Source organism: Homalodisca vitripennis, chromosome 2 (assembly GCF_021130785.1).
Source record: "Homalodisca vitripennis isolate AUS2020 chromosome 2, UT_GWSS_2.1, whole genome shotgun sequence".
Lineage (NCBI taxonomy): Eukaryota > Metazoa > Arthropoda > Insecta > Hemiptera > Cicadellidae > Homalodisca > Homalodisca vitripennis.
In genome coordinates, this window is record NC_060208.1 from 202,504,649 (window position 1) to 202,522,850 (window position 18,202).

Sequence of the window (18,202 nt, forward strand, 5' to 3'; positions counted from 1 at the left end):
CAGTTTGGCGTGTTAATCTCAACCTTTAGAGAATTGAAATTTAAAAATGGATTTTCTACAGAAAATATATAATTAATTGTATTTTAATCTATATTTAAATAAAATTAAAATATTTTATTTTTACTCTAAATATTTTTTAAAATAAAAGAGTTAAGGGAAACTTCAAGTGTATTGTTATAATTTGGCCGGTGCTCTCTCATCTTGGTTTTCGAGTATAGAATTAATTTTTCTGTTAGATAAGACAATTCTTTTAACAATGATCTGAAAAGTGAAATAAACTGTTCTTAAAATTACTCCGTTTTTACCTGTGTACATATTTATGCTCATCCCTTCATGTCAGTGTACACATAAACTAAAGAATCCCCAAACTCTATGTGTAATTGGTCAAACCTCTCAATGCGTTACAATTTTTGTCACCACATGTAATATAGTTTGTGTAGATTATATACTCGTATCACCATAGGGTAAAGAAAAAAAGAGTAGAACTCAGATGTAAAAAGTCAAAGCGGAAATTTGACTAGCAGACTCCACGTTCCCTCACCCCATCGTGTTCACCGGAAACAGAATTTCTAGTTTCCTGCTCCAACAGCGTGGAATTAATAACAAGTTTATAAATATTTCATTCAAAACGAAAATAATTATTGCATGATTGTTATATAAGGTAACTGATTGGAACATTTATTTAAGTAATTGGTTAAGCATCTAGGCCCCACTAGGGTTTCTAATTGTTTATATTATTTGTTATTTATTGGTTCATGTTCTAGCCTGTGTTACTGGAGTAACTGACGTAAAACAACCAAACAATTTATTGGGCAACGTTCTAGGCTGTATGACTATGGTAAATTATTTGCTAAGGGTTAGGGCCCAGATTACGTATAATCGAGTATGCGTCATAATACCGATGACAAACTTGCAATGCTTGCACATCGAAATGCCTTAATTACACACTTTTATCTGGTTAGCGTAGGAAACTGAGATAAATCTGAGAAAACATCTAGGAACTAAAATTTCAAGCAAACTGGAAAAAAAGTTAGATTCGCTTTGTATTAAAAATCGATCCGACAAATGGAATAAGATACTATAAAGTTTTGCCATTTTTTATGGGTGTTAGTAATTAATCGAAATAAGTAAAATGACGCTGTTCTCCATCCAATTCTGTTTCTGTATGAAAACTTGTAGGTCTCCAAGTGCTTAACCAGTTTTCATTCAGAAGATTAATGACGATGCCAATTATTAACTTGATGTCATGTCTGTAGGTGCCTTCGTTCAACGGTTCCAGTTACCTGCGTTATCCAGGGTTGGGTGGTTCGGCGCTCTCATGGCTGGACCTGCTGTTGGTGTTCAAGCCTAGTGCAAAGGATGGAGTCATCCTGTACAACGGTCACCGGTCAGACGGTGTGGGAGATTTCGTGTCGGTCTACATGAGTGAAGGTCACCTAGAGTTCACCTTTGACCTAGGAACTGGAGCTGCAACTTTGAGGTGTGTACAATGAGCAATGTTAATAATGATATAACGCGTGTGTGGACCAACGTAGGTTCTAGGGCAGACTAACGATCTAGAAGCTGATCTATCGTAAATGCAACATAGTAGAAGCCATCCAAATAGGTCGATCATAAAATCTGTCCTTTGTGCTAATTAGGAACGTTGGAACTGAGTAGATGAGGTAGTGCCAAACTTTTTGAGTTTTGAAAACTATTTTTTTATGTTTAAAAGTTTTGAAACTCCATCTGATATTACAAGCATAATATTAAGTATTACTCTTAGGATTACTTGTTAATAAGTAACCCTAATATGGCCCAACTAAAATTGTTGAAGATAAAAAAATAACATATTTAGATTATGTAATTAAGTCGCTTCAGGAAGGGACACGTTGACACGTGTTTATTTATATCTGACTTAAGGAAATTATACTATTCAATGAAATATAATTTAATAAAATGTTATGTTTTTAAGTATTTCTTATAAGAAATTAATATTTTATAAATAAAGTAGATACTCTAACAATTGCACATTTATCTTCAGCAGTTTTCATTGGGACCTGACTAAAAAATACCCACGTTTCATGTTTTAAAATAAATAAAAAATGTCCACTCTCTATGTATTTATGGAAGCTATCTCTAAGAGGCATGACAAAATAAATCTATTTTATATCTGAGAAAAGCTTTTAGATAGTTCATAACTGTAAATCTGAAACTAAATATTTGTTAAGCTGGCAGGTTTAATTGTAGGATAAAATCCACCACTTTAAATAACACATTAACTTTTCCGTATTTAAATGCATCTACTTCTACTCATATTTTCCACATACGCCCACAACCACACACATCCATACAACAATCTATGCTTTCTATCTTTTTTTGTCTCCACATATCAAAATCATATCAAATGCATTTAATAAAAAAATGTAAATTGTACATGTTCAAGCATAATACCTATATTCATTTTAAAATTTGTCAAAATTTTACTTTATAATAATATTTTAAGTGGTTTGAGTTGCTTATCCATCAAAAAGTAATTTACAAAGCGTGGAATACGCTAATACAAGGATATCCAAGAGCCGAAGAAGCAATTCTTAAGTGGCCAGGAAACACTGAGAGTTATGGGAAATACGAGGATAGCTGCAGGTAGGTGGTGGTGAGATAGCTGCAGGTAGGTGGTGGTGAGATAGCTGCAGGTAGGTGGTGGTGAGATAGCTGCAGGTATTTTGGGGTGAGATAGCTGGGAGTAATAAGTGTTGTACCAAGAAATAGAATACACACGGCCTTCAAACTAGACTGGTGAATGACCAGTATTCCACCGCGTAATACTGCCCTCTTCATCAAGAAATCCTCTTATTTAAGAAAAAGACTCTGAAATCTATTTTCAACAGACATTAAGACTAATAATCCTAAGGTCTCGAAGAGCACATACAATTGCTGCCTTTTTGTATAGGAGCTAGCAACGTTTTCTAGAGATAATTTCAGGTCAGCTGATTTTTTTATATACTGTCTTTCTTGCTCTTTCGGTTAGAGTCCGGGCTATCTGGCTGGCGGTAGTGGTCGCGTTTATTAATGCGCATATTGCCTGCACAGGTAAAAATCTGGAGTTTAAAAGAATTTTATTATGCGTAATTTTTAAATTTTTTTCCCTTTAGATAGATCTACCAGACATTATTTTTTTATTGCCAGACATTTTTTACTGTTGTTAATTAATGTGCCATACGCGAAAATTTTATTTTTTTTTTATAAAAAATTCAAAGTATTTTAGAATGTCTGTTATTTTTTATATTATGTTATTTAAACCTACAATAATCTAAAATTAATTTGCCAGACGTTAATTCGATTGTTAAATATTAAATATATATAAAATGCAATGAAAAGTATTGCGGTATGATGCTTGTGGTTGGAGAGAGACAGTTTGAAGTGCAAGAGAGACAGAAAGCGACGGCAGCGCTTCGGCATATGGACAACAATACATGGCGTCAGTCTAAAGTCACATGTTTGTGATGTGTTTGTTTTATTTATGATGTTTATTTATTAACTTTCGCTACAATGGCCAGTGGTACAATGAAATGTGTTTTCTGTAAAGGACATAAAGGTAAAATAATTCTTTTCGTGATTGATAAATTGAAGAAGTGCCAGGAAGTTTTGAATATACGTTTGAAATATAAATTAAAGTACAGTGACATTGAACTGCCTACTGAAATAAATGAGACAGATGGATACCACAGACAATGTTATAGCAGTTTTACAGCTTTAATGGCAAAATTACCGTGATTCATCGACTGAAATAGATAGTACCAGTAAATCTATTTTCCACATAATTTGTCATCAAACACTCCAGCAAATAATCAGTGATACTATTACGAGTAACACAAACAGTGAAATAGTAAAGTGAGATTGCTGCTTCAAGTTTAATTCATCAGACAACATCCCATGATTTTGACTTGAGTTTAAATAAATAAAAAAATAATACCGGAAGATGCTCGTGAAAATGTAAATAATCATTGTATGTCAGGACATCCTAACCCAAGTTTTTAACGATGAGGTACTTTCAGAGGATGCAGCTGTAAGTTTAGATAGTCAGAGAATGCTTGGAGATATTGCTTCCAGCTCTCTATAGCAATTTGAGTATCAACGAAAATAACGTTTGTGATGATTATCCTGACGCAAATATTGAATGTGTTGAGGCAGGTCGACAGATAGTACCAGTAAATCTATTCCACATAATTTGTCATCAAACACTCCAGCAAATATCAGTGATCCTATTACGAGTAACACAAACAGTGAATAGTAAGTGAGATTGCTGCTTCAAGTTTAAATCATCTAGACAACATCCCATGATTTTGACTTGAGTTTAAATAAAAAAATAATACCGGAAGATGCTCGTGAAAATGTAAATAATCATTGTATGTCAGGACATCCTAACCCAAGTTTTAACGATGAGGTACTTTTCAGAGGATGCAGCTGTAAGTTTAGATAGTCAGAGAATGCTTGGAGATATTGCTTCCAGCTCTCTTTAGCAATTTGAGTATCAAACGAAAATAACGTTTGTGATGATTATCCTGACGCAAATATTGAATGTGTTGAGGCAGGTCGACAATTCAAAAATGTTTGTTTTTATTGTGAGAAAGATCGTAAACAAAATAAAGGAAAACAACAAAATCTTCATTCATCAAATGATGCAAAAACTTTATCAAAAAATTACTGAGTGGATGGAGAAACTTAATAATGATGTGTTGTTACAAAAAATTAACGATTTAAAATCTACAAATAGACCAATTTTTTATCATCATTCGTGTGAACTAAATTATTTAAATGAGTATAATAAAGTAGTTTCAGACATTCCATATACTTCTTGGCATAAAAAATCATAATATCCATAAAGAAATTTTCAATCATATTGTATCAGCAATAAACGAAGAGGTTTTAATGAAAAAAAATTGTGTATCGCTATCATCTCTTTGTGATATGTACAATAATGAGTTGAATTATGAGGAGAAATTTCAGCCTCAGACAGATATAAGTTTAATAACTAATCATTATCTGGAAGAAAAAATACAAAAAATTTTCAAGAAAAATATCTAAATTATATCGAAGCAAAAGAAAAAAATTATTATTCATAAGGATTGTAGTTTATTAGAAGATGATCTAACAAAACTTGAAGAAAACGACCTTATTGATAAAGTCGCGTTAATATTACGAAATACAATTTTGAAAAATTGAAAAATCAAAATTACCATCAAAAATTAAAACAAATGACTTGATTACTGGTGAATGCGTGATTCCTGATTAAATTAGATCGATTCTTCAAAGCATTTATTGGAGGTAAAGATATTAGACGCAGAGATGGTTTAAATTGTAGTAGATTGAGTTCTTCAATGGCTGCTGATGCAATTTTTTGTGTTAGTAATGGTACCGTTAAACCATCCAAACATATTACTCTTGGCATGACTATAAAAAGTCCTCACAAGTAGTAGTAAGAAAATAATAAATATTTTAAATAGATTTGGACATTGCTGTAACTATACTACTCTAGAAGAATTGGAAACAGAAGCAACTATCTCATCAGTACATCGAACACAAGTTTGTCCCTCCAGACATCATTTTAAATCCCTCACTATGTACTGGTTGTAGCTTTTGATAATTTTGATAGATACGTTGATACCTTGAATGGAAAAGAAACTTTGCATGATACTGTGGGAATCATATACCAAAACATTGATAATAATTCACATGCTCAACTAAATCAAGCTAATGATAATTCAGAAGATTTATTACCAACAGAACCATCACAAAAAAGAAAACGATCGTTGACAGACTTCACTCCCCGACATAATTCCTTATGGTAAGCGATTAAAGATGGCAGGTCGCTTAACACCGGTCGAAATTGATCGATCATCACCATCACCTGAAAATGTTTCATCTTTACAAACCATTGATCTGTTACATTTGCTATCATATGTTTTTCGTGTGCCAAATACACCATCTTGGACAGGATTTAATGGCAGAATGATAGAAGACAATACTCCAAAACAGAAAGTATCATATCTTACTTCTATTAATTTATCACCAACAAATGTATCAGTGGTCGCGTTTACAATGGAACAAGCACAAACAGTTGGTTAAAGAATGTGGTCAAACTTATGTACAGGTCACATACGATTTAGCAATTGCTAAAATAGCTTATAAAAATTCAAGCAACAGAAGGTCTCAAGTTTAGTAATCTGTTTATACATCTTGGATCGTTTCATTTAATGATGGCTTTTTTTAAAGCTGTCGGTACTTTCATCGATGAGTGTGGATTATCCCACATGATGATTGAGAGTAAAATCATTGCTTCAGGGTCTGTAAATGGAATAATTGAGGGTAAAACACTTTAATCGTTGCAAACGTCTACATCCGTTGATGGCATTAAGCTTACAGATGTTACATTTTGATCAATTTTTGAAAAGTAAGAATGCTGAATATGATTTTGTAAAAGGACAAATTTATGAAGATCTTTTAGAATATCAGGAGAAAAAATTTTCCTTCTCATCATCAACGGACACTGATTTATTACCTAATGAAATGTTATCGCAACTGCTCAATTCATACAAGAAATACGTAGCAAAGACCAGGCAAGGTACCCATGGAAAAACAGCACAGTTCTACATGATCTACATTCAGTTGATTAGTTATTACATAAATCTTTCGAGAAGTATACGTATGGGTGACTTTCAAATGTTTACGCACGTAATTCAAAAAATGACGAACTTGTTTTTTATTGTAAATCAACCGAACTACGCTCGTTATTGTGTAAAATATTCAGATTATTTAAATAATGTTGATAAAACCCACCCTGGACTACAAGATGATTTTAATAAAGGATGTTTTGGAGTCAAAAGAACTGATAAGCCATTTTCACGAATACCAATAGATCTTACACTGGAGCAAACGATAAATGCCGATGCAGCTAAACGACTGAGCGGAATTGCTCACTTTACTAATTCTTTAGCTGCACGTCAACGCTGGACCAAAAGTCACAGCATAAGAGCAGCGTTAATATCACATGTCCTTTGGATGTTTGTGGCTTAAGATACTTACAAGATGTTACGGCAGAATTACAACCGAACAGAATTAAAATCTATGGAAAACAAATTGCTGATTTCATTGAAATTCTCGATAAAAATTGCAATCCATTTGATCCAAAATTAGACAAAGAAAATCTATACAACATTGCTACTTCAAAGCCTGCTTCTCCTGACGTTACTGATTTTTTACTAAATATTGAAGAGAATGGTGAGACTCTAAGAAAACAATTTATCAGTGAATGCATTGAAGATGGGAATAGATTTGATAAACCAATAACAAAAAAATAAAGTTTTTAATTTTGCTGAGGTGCCGAAGAAAAAGAAGTTGACTTTAGGAAATAAAAGTCGTTGAGGTTGCGAATGCAAAGAGATCTATTTGGTAGAATGCTGGGGATTTCTCTTGGCTCACAAGGTTCACATTGAGAAGGTTTTGACATTCCCACTCACCCCTATGCCAACATCAATGTGTCACCCAGATGGTTCAATCTGTAAAACTGATAAATCACAATTAGCAAAGCTCATCGAAAAAAAATTGGGCAACACTATACATCAACAACCGTCATCTTTTTATGTTTGTCTTGTTGATGGTTTCTTTTTGTTGCATCTCATGAAAGATGTACCACAAACGTATGATGGTATATCTAAAAAGTTTATGAGTACTATCTCCCAAATGAAATCTATTCGTATTGACATTGTCTTTTGACCAGTATTTCTCGCCGTCTATCAAAGATTACGAACGTTCACGTCGAGAAGAAGCAACCAGTCCAGTATCAATTGGTCCAAATCAAGCTCGACCACACAATTTTGCAGCAGAACTTAAAAATATACAATTTAAAGAAGCTCTAGTAAACTTTTTTTATAGATCACTGGGATAGTGAAGACATGGTACCTTTTATTGCTAATAAAAATATTTATGTAAGTTACAATAAATGTTATTCTTACAAGGTTTCAAATAACAAAGTGATTAAAACAACTGAAGAATCATTATCATGTGAAGAAACACGAAGAAGCTGATTCTAGGATCATTTTTCATATTTGTCAAATCGATTTTGACGCTAAAGTTGTTATACGCTGTTCTGACTCTAATATTTTAATTATACTTCTGGGAAATATGGATCACTTAAACTCATCTTTAAAAATCTGGATGGATATGGGCGTAGGAAATCATCAACGATACATAAACCGTCAATGAAATATACCAAATACTTGGAGTATCTTTATGTAAAGCTTTGCCATGCTTCCACGCAATCACCGGGTGCGATTACACACCAGCATTTTTTAGAAAAGGCAAAGTTAGACCCTTTAAAATATTAGAGAAATCGAACGAATATCAATTAGCTTTTCAAAATATTATTACGGGTGACGAAGAAATACTTAAAACTACCTTTGTAACCCTTGAGAAGTTTATTTGTCAAATGTATGGAGTTAAAAATTCTTCGAATGTTAATGATGTTCGATTTCATCTATTCTCAAGCACTTTTCAGTCAAAAAAATCCGATGAGAAATTTGAAAAAAATATCGTAACTTCGACTCATCCAGTTTGCCACCCTGTAAAGCAGAATTGCTTCAACATTTATTAAGAGTTCGCTATGTGACTAAGCTATGGAGAAATGCTCACTTAAAACATCCAACATCTTTATCTCCAGTTGATTCCGGTTGGACCATCAACAATGATAAATATGATTTTATCTGGTTTGTCGGGAGAGCAATTACCTTCCACAGTTTCAGATGTTATTATTCAAAGTAAGTATAAAATAGAGATTTATCAATAAAAACTGAATTTTTGTATAAAAAACAAAAAGAATTAAAGAAAATTTAATTTCTTCTTTACAGATGATAGAGTATTGGAAGACAATGACAATTCCCAAGACGATGATCTAAATAATTCTGACAGTGACAGGGAAGATGATGATGATGATTATGAAGATGCCACCTTTTTTTGTGACACTATTACAGAATGAAAATCGTTATAATCGCTTATGAATAAAAGATGTAGTTTTTAAACATTCTATGCTATGTTTTTTAATTCCATTCTTTTCAATTTATACTTATTTTAATTTTGATGTTAAAATTTTTTCATCCCAAGTTGTATTTACAAGAACAAACGTAAGTAATGTATTTTTGCGATTATTTTCTGTCTCATTCTTAAAAAATATTATGTTATACACTAGCCTAAGCGTTGCCGTCGCTTTCCTGTCTCTCTTGCACTTCAAACTGTCTCTCTCCAACCACAAGCATCATACCGCAATACTTTTCATTACATTTTTATATATATTTAATATTTAACAATCGAATTAACGTCTGGCAAATTAATTTTAGATTATTTTAGGTTTAAAATAACATAATATAAAAATAACAGACATTCTAAAATACTTTGAATTTTTTATAAAAAAAAAAATAAAATTTCGCGTATGGCACATAATTAACAACAGTAAAAAATGTCTGGCAATAAAAAAATAATGTCTGGTAGATCTATATAAAGGGAAAAAAATTAAAATTACGCATAATAAAATTCTTTTAAACTCCAGGATTTTTACCTGTGCAGGGCAAGATGCGCATTAATAAACGCAACCACTACCACCAGCCAGATAGCCCGGACTCTAACCGAAAGAGCAAGAAAGACAGCATATCAAAAAATCAGCTGACCTGGAATTCTTGTTTTAGAAACGTTGCTAGCTCCCGTACTATTTGGACGTGTGGGTATGGTTAAAAATTAATATAGAATAGGAAAGCAAAGGAAGAATAAATTAATATTAACCTTTTGACGTAGTAATGGCGATAGACTTTTTTTGGACGTTTGCCATCATTAAGTGTTTAAAAAGTGGCGTTATTAATTGTTTGTATCACTCAATGATGGTAAAAGTTTAACGATGAAAAAATTCCTGTTACCTTTAAATTTATTCCTTTTTCAGAAACGAATTACAAAGAATTAATTCTAAGTATCAATGTAGTAGTTTTTTGTGTTAAACGATCAGAGATTTAAAACAATAATGCACAAATTAAGTATTGTAAAATGTTTTATTTCTAATCTGATATATTAATCTACTTTAATAGATCTGAAGAAAATCCATTTATTCATAAACCGAAGTGTATTAAGAGAAATTGTATTAATCTAAGCGGCGATTTGGTCATACAATACCCACTCACTGTAATAAACGACGGTTTTCCCTCTAGATGTTTATTGTTTCCCTTACGCTTTGTTGGGCTTAACCGTCGTGCTGTTATCGCGTTATACGCTTAAATGTAATGGAATTAAGTTATGATTTATTTACAAATTGAACACCGATAAAACTGATGATTTTTAATGATTCGCAACATTATTTTATTATCTTCTGTTAACTTACTTTCTACATAAAATACATAAGGCTTAAATACTGGAAAATAATTATTAATATTAGCACAGGTGTTTTGTAGTATGCGTTTAATTTTTTTGTATATACTAAAGTCTAAAAAAATACTATTTCTCATGATCTGTATATACATTTTAACTTGTTTCCCTTTTTATGATTAAAATGAATGTTTAGTTAATACGTTTTTTGTCAAATATTAGATTGCTATGGAAATACAAGTATTGGATATTTCTTAATTTTTGGGATGTTTTTGACATAATCATGCTTGTCTTAATCATTCCTTCCAAGGACTTTTTTATTTATTAAAAAGGTGAATGAAATATGAACTGAACTTTTCATTTAAAAACTCTGTATCTGAAATAAACATGTATTTATTTAAGATTCAATCCAGAATTACCAATTTTCGAGTATAAATATAAGATTTTTTTCCGATATCACTACACGACAACAAATTTTGTGCCTCTATGTACTGGTTTACTATCCCTGGAAGTTATCTAGTATAGAATCATGAAACCTGGTATAAATATTGCTCTTTATAGATCAAATATTTCTTAAAACTTAGATTTTTGTACCTCATTCCTTTTTAAAATGAGACACTTAAGTATCTCAAAATATTGCCGTAAAAACCTTTAAGTGAAAAACTGTAGAAGAATTTTGTTCTACACATAATGGAATAAAGATTGTTTTATCGGACAACTATTAACTGTGGGTTTCAAATTATTATAAAATAAAAACTTGCTTTTTGTAAAAATAACATACAGATAAATAGACGTAAAACAGAATAAGATATACCATATGTTTACATACAATTTTCTCGATCTTTAGAAATACTTTCTGAAGTTTAATAGCCTACCTACATATGGGACACTCTGTATAATCAAAATATTTGAACGCTCTGGCATGGATTAGATCAATCTTATGGTTACGAGGATGAATATCATTTTTATTCCTTTAATTTTACGGGGCCTACCATAGGCAACTATCTGAACAATATTTATTTTGCTAAGTTGCAACATTAATTAATTATTGCACATTTTCAATACATAATTTTTTTTTAAGACGGTAAGGTAACAGTAATGACTATTTACCAATTATTATAATTTATTGTTTTGAAGGAGTGAAGACGCTGTGAGCCTTGGCCAATGGCATGAGGTCAGGATCTCCAGGACAGGAAGGCTAGCGGTCCTGCAGGTCGATAAGAAGCCACCCAGCCAGATCCTGGCCCCAGGAGCTTTTACTCAACTCTCTCTACCTCTCAACCTGTACATTGGAGGTGTACCAAACTTTGACATGGTGTCTCCCAAGGTTAAGGTTAGGACTTCCTTCGTCGGATGCATTCAAAAGGTATACAAAATAGTGGTATTTGGTATTTACTTAGGATAATATTAACATTATACCGCTGGTAGTTGAAGAGGACTACACATTTTGCATGCTATGGCAGCAAGTTGTATATCTATTATTCGTAATAACTCTCAAGTTCTGGAAAATAATAAAAACAAGTTATGTCACATTTAAAAATATTCTTAAATCAATATCTTCGTGCAACCCTTGTTGTTGATAGTTTTGAAAGGTTAGTATAAACATACATCCCAGTAATCTAGCTTATTCTTCCCATTCCTAGGATTAATAATTTCGAAAGAGTATATATGTTTTGAATTATTATAATATGCATAAAAAGGATTCTTGGTAAAAGTACTTTAATACACTAGTACTGCATCATTTATAACTGGTTTTTCACATTATTAAACCAGTATTCAATTAATTTTGAATTTAGGGTGGATTTGGAGTTTTTGGATACTTGTCCATGTGAATAAAACCCTGAATTTGATTAGTAAACATAAGATACACGGTTGCATTTACTTTCACAAACTAGAAAACATGAAAGATTCTAGGTGTAAATGTAAAATGTGTTATTACCAAAGTAATGCAATTGCAACAATTTAGTATGATTCGATGTAAATTCCAAAATTTCATAGGACCGTATGTATGTATGTAAGTGTATTTGAAATAGCTTGTTAATAGTAATAGCATTTTCTAAGTAACCGAATAACCAACGATAACCAGAAAAGTGCCAAATACAAAAATTAAACTATACTAAAAAAATTACATCCTTAATGTCTGTAGATTGTAGATAATTAACTGACTAATGTGAGGTCGTGCAGGTGGTGATCAACAACCAGCCACTGCGCATCCTGGCCGAGGCGCTGGCGGGGGTGAACGTTGACAACTGCCCCCACCCCTGCGTAGCGCGCCCGTGCGGAGAGCATGCGCACTGTGTCCCCCACCACGAGGCGTACAAATGTCAGTGTGAGCGTCACTGCCAGGATATCAACGCTATCACTACTTCCTCGACCGCCTCATTCACAGGAACTACTTTCTTGCACTACACTGACCCCGATATTCTTCACAGGTGTGATTCTACAATATTACATACTTCACTATGATATGAAGTTGGAGGGTCAATAATAGAAAATCGAATCACTCACTAAGAAACTACCTTACAGTATTTGACACTTCTAGTTGATAATGTGAAATTTGAAGCGAAAATGATCATGTTCTCTTTTCGTAGCGAAGGGATATACGGTTCCAGTATACAGTCAACAAAACTCTTTGAACAAACCTTAACCTAAAAGCTACACCAAACGAATGGTCTATTTCTCTTTGTATATCGTATGTTTCTTATGTTTTAGTTTTATTTCAGAAGCCTGTAAATATATAACACTAAAATTTGTTATCGTACCGCTTTTCAAGATAGAGAACGATTAAAGCTTTAAGCTTAATACTGTAAAAAGATAATATGGTTCTGAACATTTTTAAAAGAATAATAAAAGCTGCTAAAACATTAACAACATATTGATACCAAGGAAAGAATATCAGTCAGTGAATAATGTAGATGTAACATTTTGACGATTGTAATGCATGACGTAAATGTGCGAATAATCTATTTTTTTTTTTTTAGTTAGTGTTTCTAAGATTATCTATAGGATTATTGAGAAGTTAACAGTGACTGATATTGTCCAGGATCGTGAGCGATAGAGTGAGTATCAGTATGAAGTTCCGGACTAGCGCCAGTTCCGGACTACTGCTATGGAGCGGCGGCCCTGAGCAGACCCGTGGGGTCACGGACTTCTTGGCCCTCGGCATCAAGGATGGCTTCCTGCACATGAGGTATAACCTGGGCAGTGGCGAGGCTCTCATGACCCTCAACAACTCCAGGGTGGACGACGGGCACTGGCATCGCCTCAAGGCTACGAGGTACATCAGTCGTGAGCTCTGAGAGTTAGTCTCAGGGTGACAGACATGATCATAAAGGATTCTAGATCTTTACGCAGACTCTTGACCTTACTGTCATCAGTCATCATCGCGAAATTAATTTTCATTTTGTAGTGTAGAAATCCTATTATGAAATGTGTTGTCTTCATAAAAATAACGACAATTAGTCCAAATACGACAAAAGTGATAGGTCAAAATAGGAGAATGTTGATTACAGATATGAGATATCAACAGGAGATGATAATCTACCCAGGAGATGATAAGTACCCATACTTAATATCCTGTCTCTCTGGAAGCTAAGCAAATGACGAATGAGGGGTTTTCTTACCTTTTTAACTTAAATGGACATAACGGAATAGACGAATTTAATAATTTAGTAAAATATATAACTATTACATTAAAAGTTTAATACACTATTTTTAATTTAGGCATGAAGCATATATGTTTACAATAAAAATATTGATATGACACACATCTTTTAATAGGTTCATAGCTATATTTAATTAAAATGCATTTGTAATCAGAACATAATGTTTGAAATTCTTGACAGGAACGGACAAGAAGGATGGTTATCAGTAGACAACAGCGACACTATGTACATCAGATCGCCTGGGAAGTTAAAACAACTGAACACATACACAGGGCTTTACGTTGGTAAGTCTGATTCGATTGTAAACCCTAGCTGCATAATGAAATCTTACATTTACTCGTCATTATAATTGCGTTTTTCGTAGTAATGATTTCTATGAAATTATTTAAATAAAACAAAACACTGTATGCTTCGTGATAATAACATTAACTTTAAATTCATTTACAAAAATATTAAAATAAACTCGTTTATCTAATAAAATGAAAATAGCATCAAAATATAAGATTGTATTTCAAAAAAATGTATTTAAAAATTGTAACTGGCTTTTGCCTGGAACTGGAAAATGCGTTGTTTGCCATTGAAATTTGACAAAAATTCTCAAATTTGTACAATGATAACTCGATGTTCTTAACCAGGTTCCACACCATCCCTTACTTCTTCGAGGAAGGGGCCAAAATAACTTTTTTTTGCCAGATCTGTTAGACTCAACTTATCTAACGAAGAACGCACATCAGCATTCCTAGAGACTGTTCTTAGCTGTAAGCTGTGCACAACCCCTCGTTATAAAGCGAAAGCCTCAATGAAACGTGCTAGATTAGGAGGTTAGAGTTGGTGTTCAAAGTGTGCAGGGGTATTGTAATTTATCCCCAATCCTGTATTCTATGTGATATTTTGGTTGTTAGTAATTTGGTATCTAATAAATGTTAGATATACATATATATATATATATGTATATATATATTGATATCAACAATAACAATAACAATATAAATATATAGAAAACCAAAATGATATGGTTTATAATTTTTTTATTTTATTTTATTAGGAATGATTTTTTAATCTTTTAAATATATATATATATATATATATATATATATATATATATATATATATATATATATATTTACTTATTAATAATTTATCAATGAATTTAATATAAAAAGGCATATATTTCACTTGAAATTTGGATTTTTTACGATATGACAGAACGTAGCTATGCGCTGTCTTCGTTTATCTGGGGATGGAATGAGAACCGAAAACAGTGTAACTGGGTGCTTTCCGGTTTTATTTGGGGGAAGACCAGAACCAATGCTACTAGATTCTTTACGTGTCTGGGGGAGAGAAGACCAGACCCAGTGTATCTCTGTGCTTTATATGTATATCCGAGAGGGGAGAGACCAGTCAGAGTGTAAGTGTGTGCTGTTCTTGTCTATCATTGATGGCGGAAGAGGTCGAATAATGCAGTGTTCAGGTTATACGATCAGTAAAATTTTCAATGCAAGCTCTGTAAAATAATATAGCTCCAAACATTAATTGATATGTTACTGAACATTTACTTATGATTTCAGGTGGTGTGGAAGATCTGGAGGTGACAACTCACCACAAGTACCACCGAGGGATCAAGGGCTGCATATCGGACCTCATCCTCGACTCTGACTATCACGTGAAGCTGTCGTGGTCTTCTGAAGCCACAGACCACTGCGGATATACCTAAGTGCCCGTCTGTAGCAGACGATAAGACTTGTCTCTCGCACCTTGTACAGGACTGAGGCTAGTTTAGAGCTGGATAGAACTACTGTACTACCGGTCGTGCAGGTGGTGATCCGGACCGCTTCAACTTTATATAGTGACTTGTTTAGTTTCCTCGAGTCGGCACCTAGACGCTGTCACCACATGCACGGCCTCCTTCGTGTGTATGCTTCACTTCATCATCTGCCGGCCTCCTTTCATTCATTCTTCGAACAGATTATGTCCTATTTTTAGTGAAATGCACCGATATTGTTGTTCCCTGTAAGTCTCACCGAACTGCCATCTTTAGCATTCAATTTTATAACGACTGAAAGAGCACTTGACAAAGACGTGTTTGAGGATCCCGTATACTGAAAGTGGTTGTGAAAGATAGCTAGTTAAGAATTACGGTCATGAACTCTAGCCCTTGTCCGATTAGTAAGTTTTGCGATCCTGAGATTCCCAGTTGAAAGTTTTGTAAATCCGATCATCACGAATGTGAAGAGTAACTAAACGCCCTGTATAGCTATTTCTTGACGGTATTTTTGTACAAATAAACATAATAATTAGGGTCGAGTCTATAAGTGATAGTTTTAGCTTTCCGAGAACTTGAAACCTAAAATGGACACCCGTTTGTAGTATACTGTAGGATCCTTAACAGTTAGGGAGGATCTGTGTTGACAATGTCTAAAGGTATGTATGGATGTGAGATCAGTTGATGTGTACTTAGTTAAATGGACATGGACATGACCTTGTTTTGACGCCGAGTCGACTTGGGAACAAAGCATAAATGATTTACATACACGATTTGTTATGCTGCAAATGGTTTTCACTAAAACAAAATGCAATAAGACGACATATGAAATGAAATTAACTGTTAATATATCAACTCGCAATAGTCTACCTTATCTAGAATAACCTATCACCGAAAACGTATCATATATGGCTGACTTTTGTAAATAAAATTTATATTTTCACATCATTCAAAATTCTATTTTTCTATGTCCTCAGTGTTACTTCTAAGTTTTTCAATTAAAGACAAATATTTGTTTTCATTGTGTTAAAAAAAATGTTTTGAGGAAGACTAAGGACCAAATAGTGGTGCAAAAGCTTTTATCGCAATTGTATACCTGTTATTTTCTTGGTGTTTTTTCATACCAAGGTCAAATATAAGTGCGAAAAATGAAATACCTATAGTTAATTACAGTTCCTATTATTGAATATCGCCACATGTTTTATGTAACACAATAACTTGTATGAGAAATTTTAAACAATACATTATAATTACCGTATACACTGGGGATATAGAAAGAAATCGATGTCATTTACCTACCTAGCCACCCCCACCCCCACCCAGACAGCACAGACATATCATCGTGTACAGTGTTCACGTAGTATTAGTTTTATATGTCATTTGTGTATAAGCTGAGATAGACTTTCTGTACAGACTGTATATACACTTGTCGATGGTCCACCCAGCACCTTGCCCTTTCATTGTCATTGTTTTTATTGGTCACTAATAAAATATCCAAAACGAGTGTTCGTGTTGTTTATTAAACCTGAGTCCTCAAATATATACGAGCCTTTAAATTAAAAATTAAATAGTGGTATATTGGTAATAAACGTTTCATCAGTGTCTCATTCAAAACATACTTGTAGTTAATTACTGTCATGCAGTTTATTAAAATATGTGCATGTCAGTAACCCAAATTGACTACAATACGGGGGTGCTTCCGCTATAAAGGACCAAATGGATTATCATTATGTATTAAACCATGTTCTATACATATATTTTTATAATTATGTTATCAACACTCTTGTTCATGTCTTAGGTTGCGTATCAGACTATGAGAAGATATTGCTTCCAATGCTAAAATTTGTTCGATTTGGAACTCTGTCGTTTTGTCTTCTCTAACGATGGAAACAGCGATTAGAAATCCGAAAACAGCGAGTATACTATAGAAAACAATTTTTAAGTTAAGTAAAATTTGATGTAAATAAAAAAATAGTATCCCAATTTTAAATTGAACTCGCAAAAAAGGTTAATTTTAATAAGATCAAACGGGTTAAAATTTTGACAATATCATGATGTATATATATATATATATATATATATATATATATATATAATATTTATATACATATATATATATCAATATAGTAAATATAAATGAGTAACCTGCTAGCCGTTACAGTTACCTGTTCAGAAAACTGTATATTCAACAGTATTTTAAATGCGAATCTACCGATTAAATAAGAGTAACCTGTTAGCCGTTACCCTTAGCTGTTCAGAAAACTGTACTATTTTTTAAATGTATTGCATTAGGCTCGTAAAAGTTTTGAAAAATTTACAATTATTATTTTTATGTTTAGTAGAAAATACAAAATTTACATACAAAAATGTAACATTAATTTTGAAAATTGTATTT

At 32.9% G+C, this 18,202-nt stretch overlaps 1 protein-coding gene across 1 annotated transcript in view; it reads left to right on the forward strand.

Moving 5' to 3' along the window:
- Positions 1 to 17,311, forward strand: part of LOC124355278 (pikachurin) — a 417,704-nt gene extending 400,393 nt beyond the window's left edge. The window contains exons 8-13 of the mRNA XM_046806336.1: positions 1,257 to 1,480; positions 11,518 to 11,746; positions 12,565 to 12,812; positions 13,424 to 13,657; positions 14,226 to 14,329; positions 15,614 to 17,311. Of these exons, the coding sequence (XP_046662292.1) occupies positions 1,257 to 1,480; positions 11,518 to 11,746; positions 12,565 to 12,812; positions 13,424 to 13,657; positions 14,226 to 14,329; positions 15,614 to 15,759 (1,185 nt within the window). The 3' untranslated portion in view covers positions 15,760 to 17,311. The remainder of the gene's footprint in view (positions 1 to 1,256; positions 1,481 to 11,517; positions 11,747 to 12,564; positions 12,813 to 13,423; positions 13,658 to 14,225; positions 14,330 to 15,613) is intronic.
- The last annotated feature ends 891 nt before the right edge of the window (positions 17,312 to 18,202 follow it).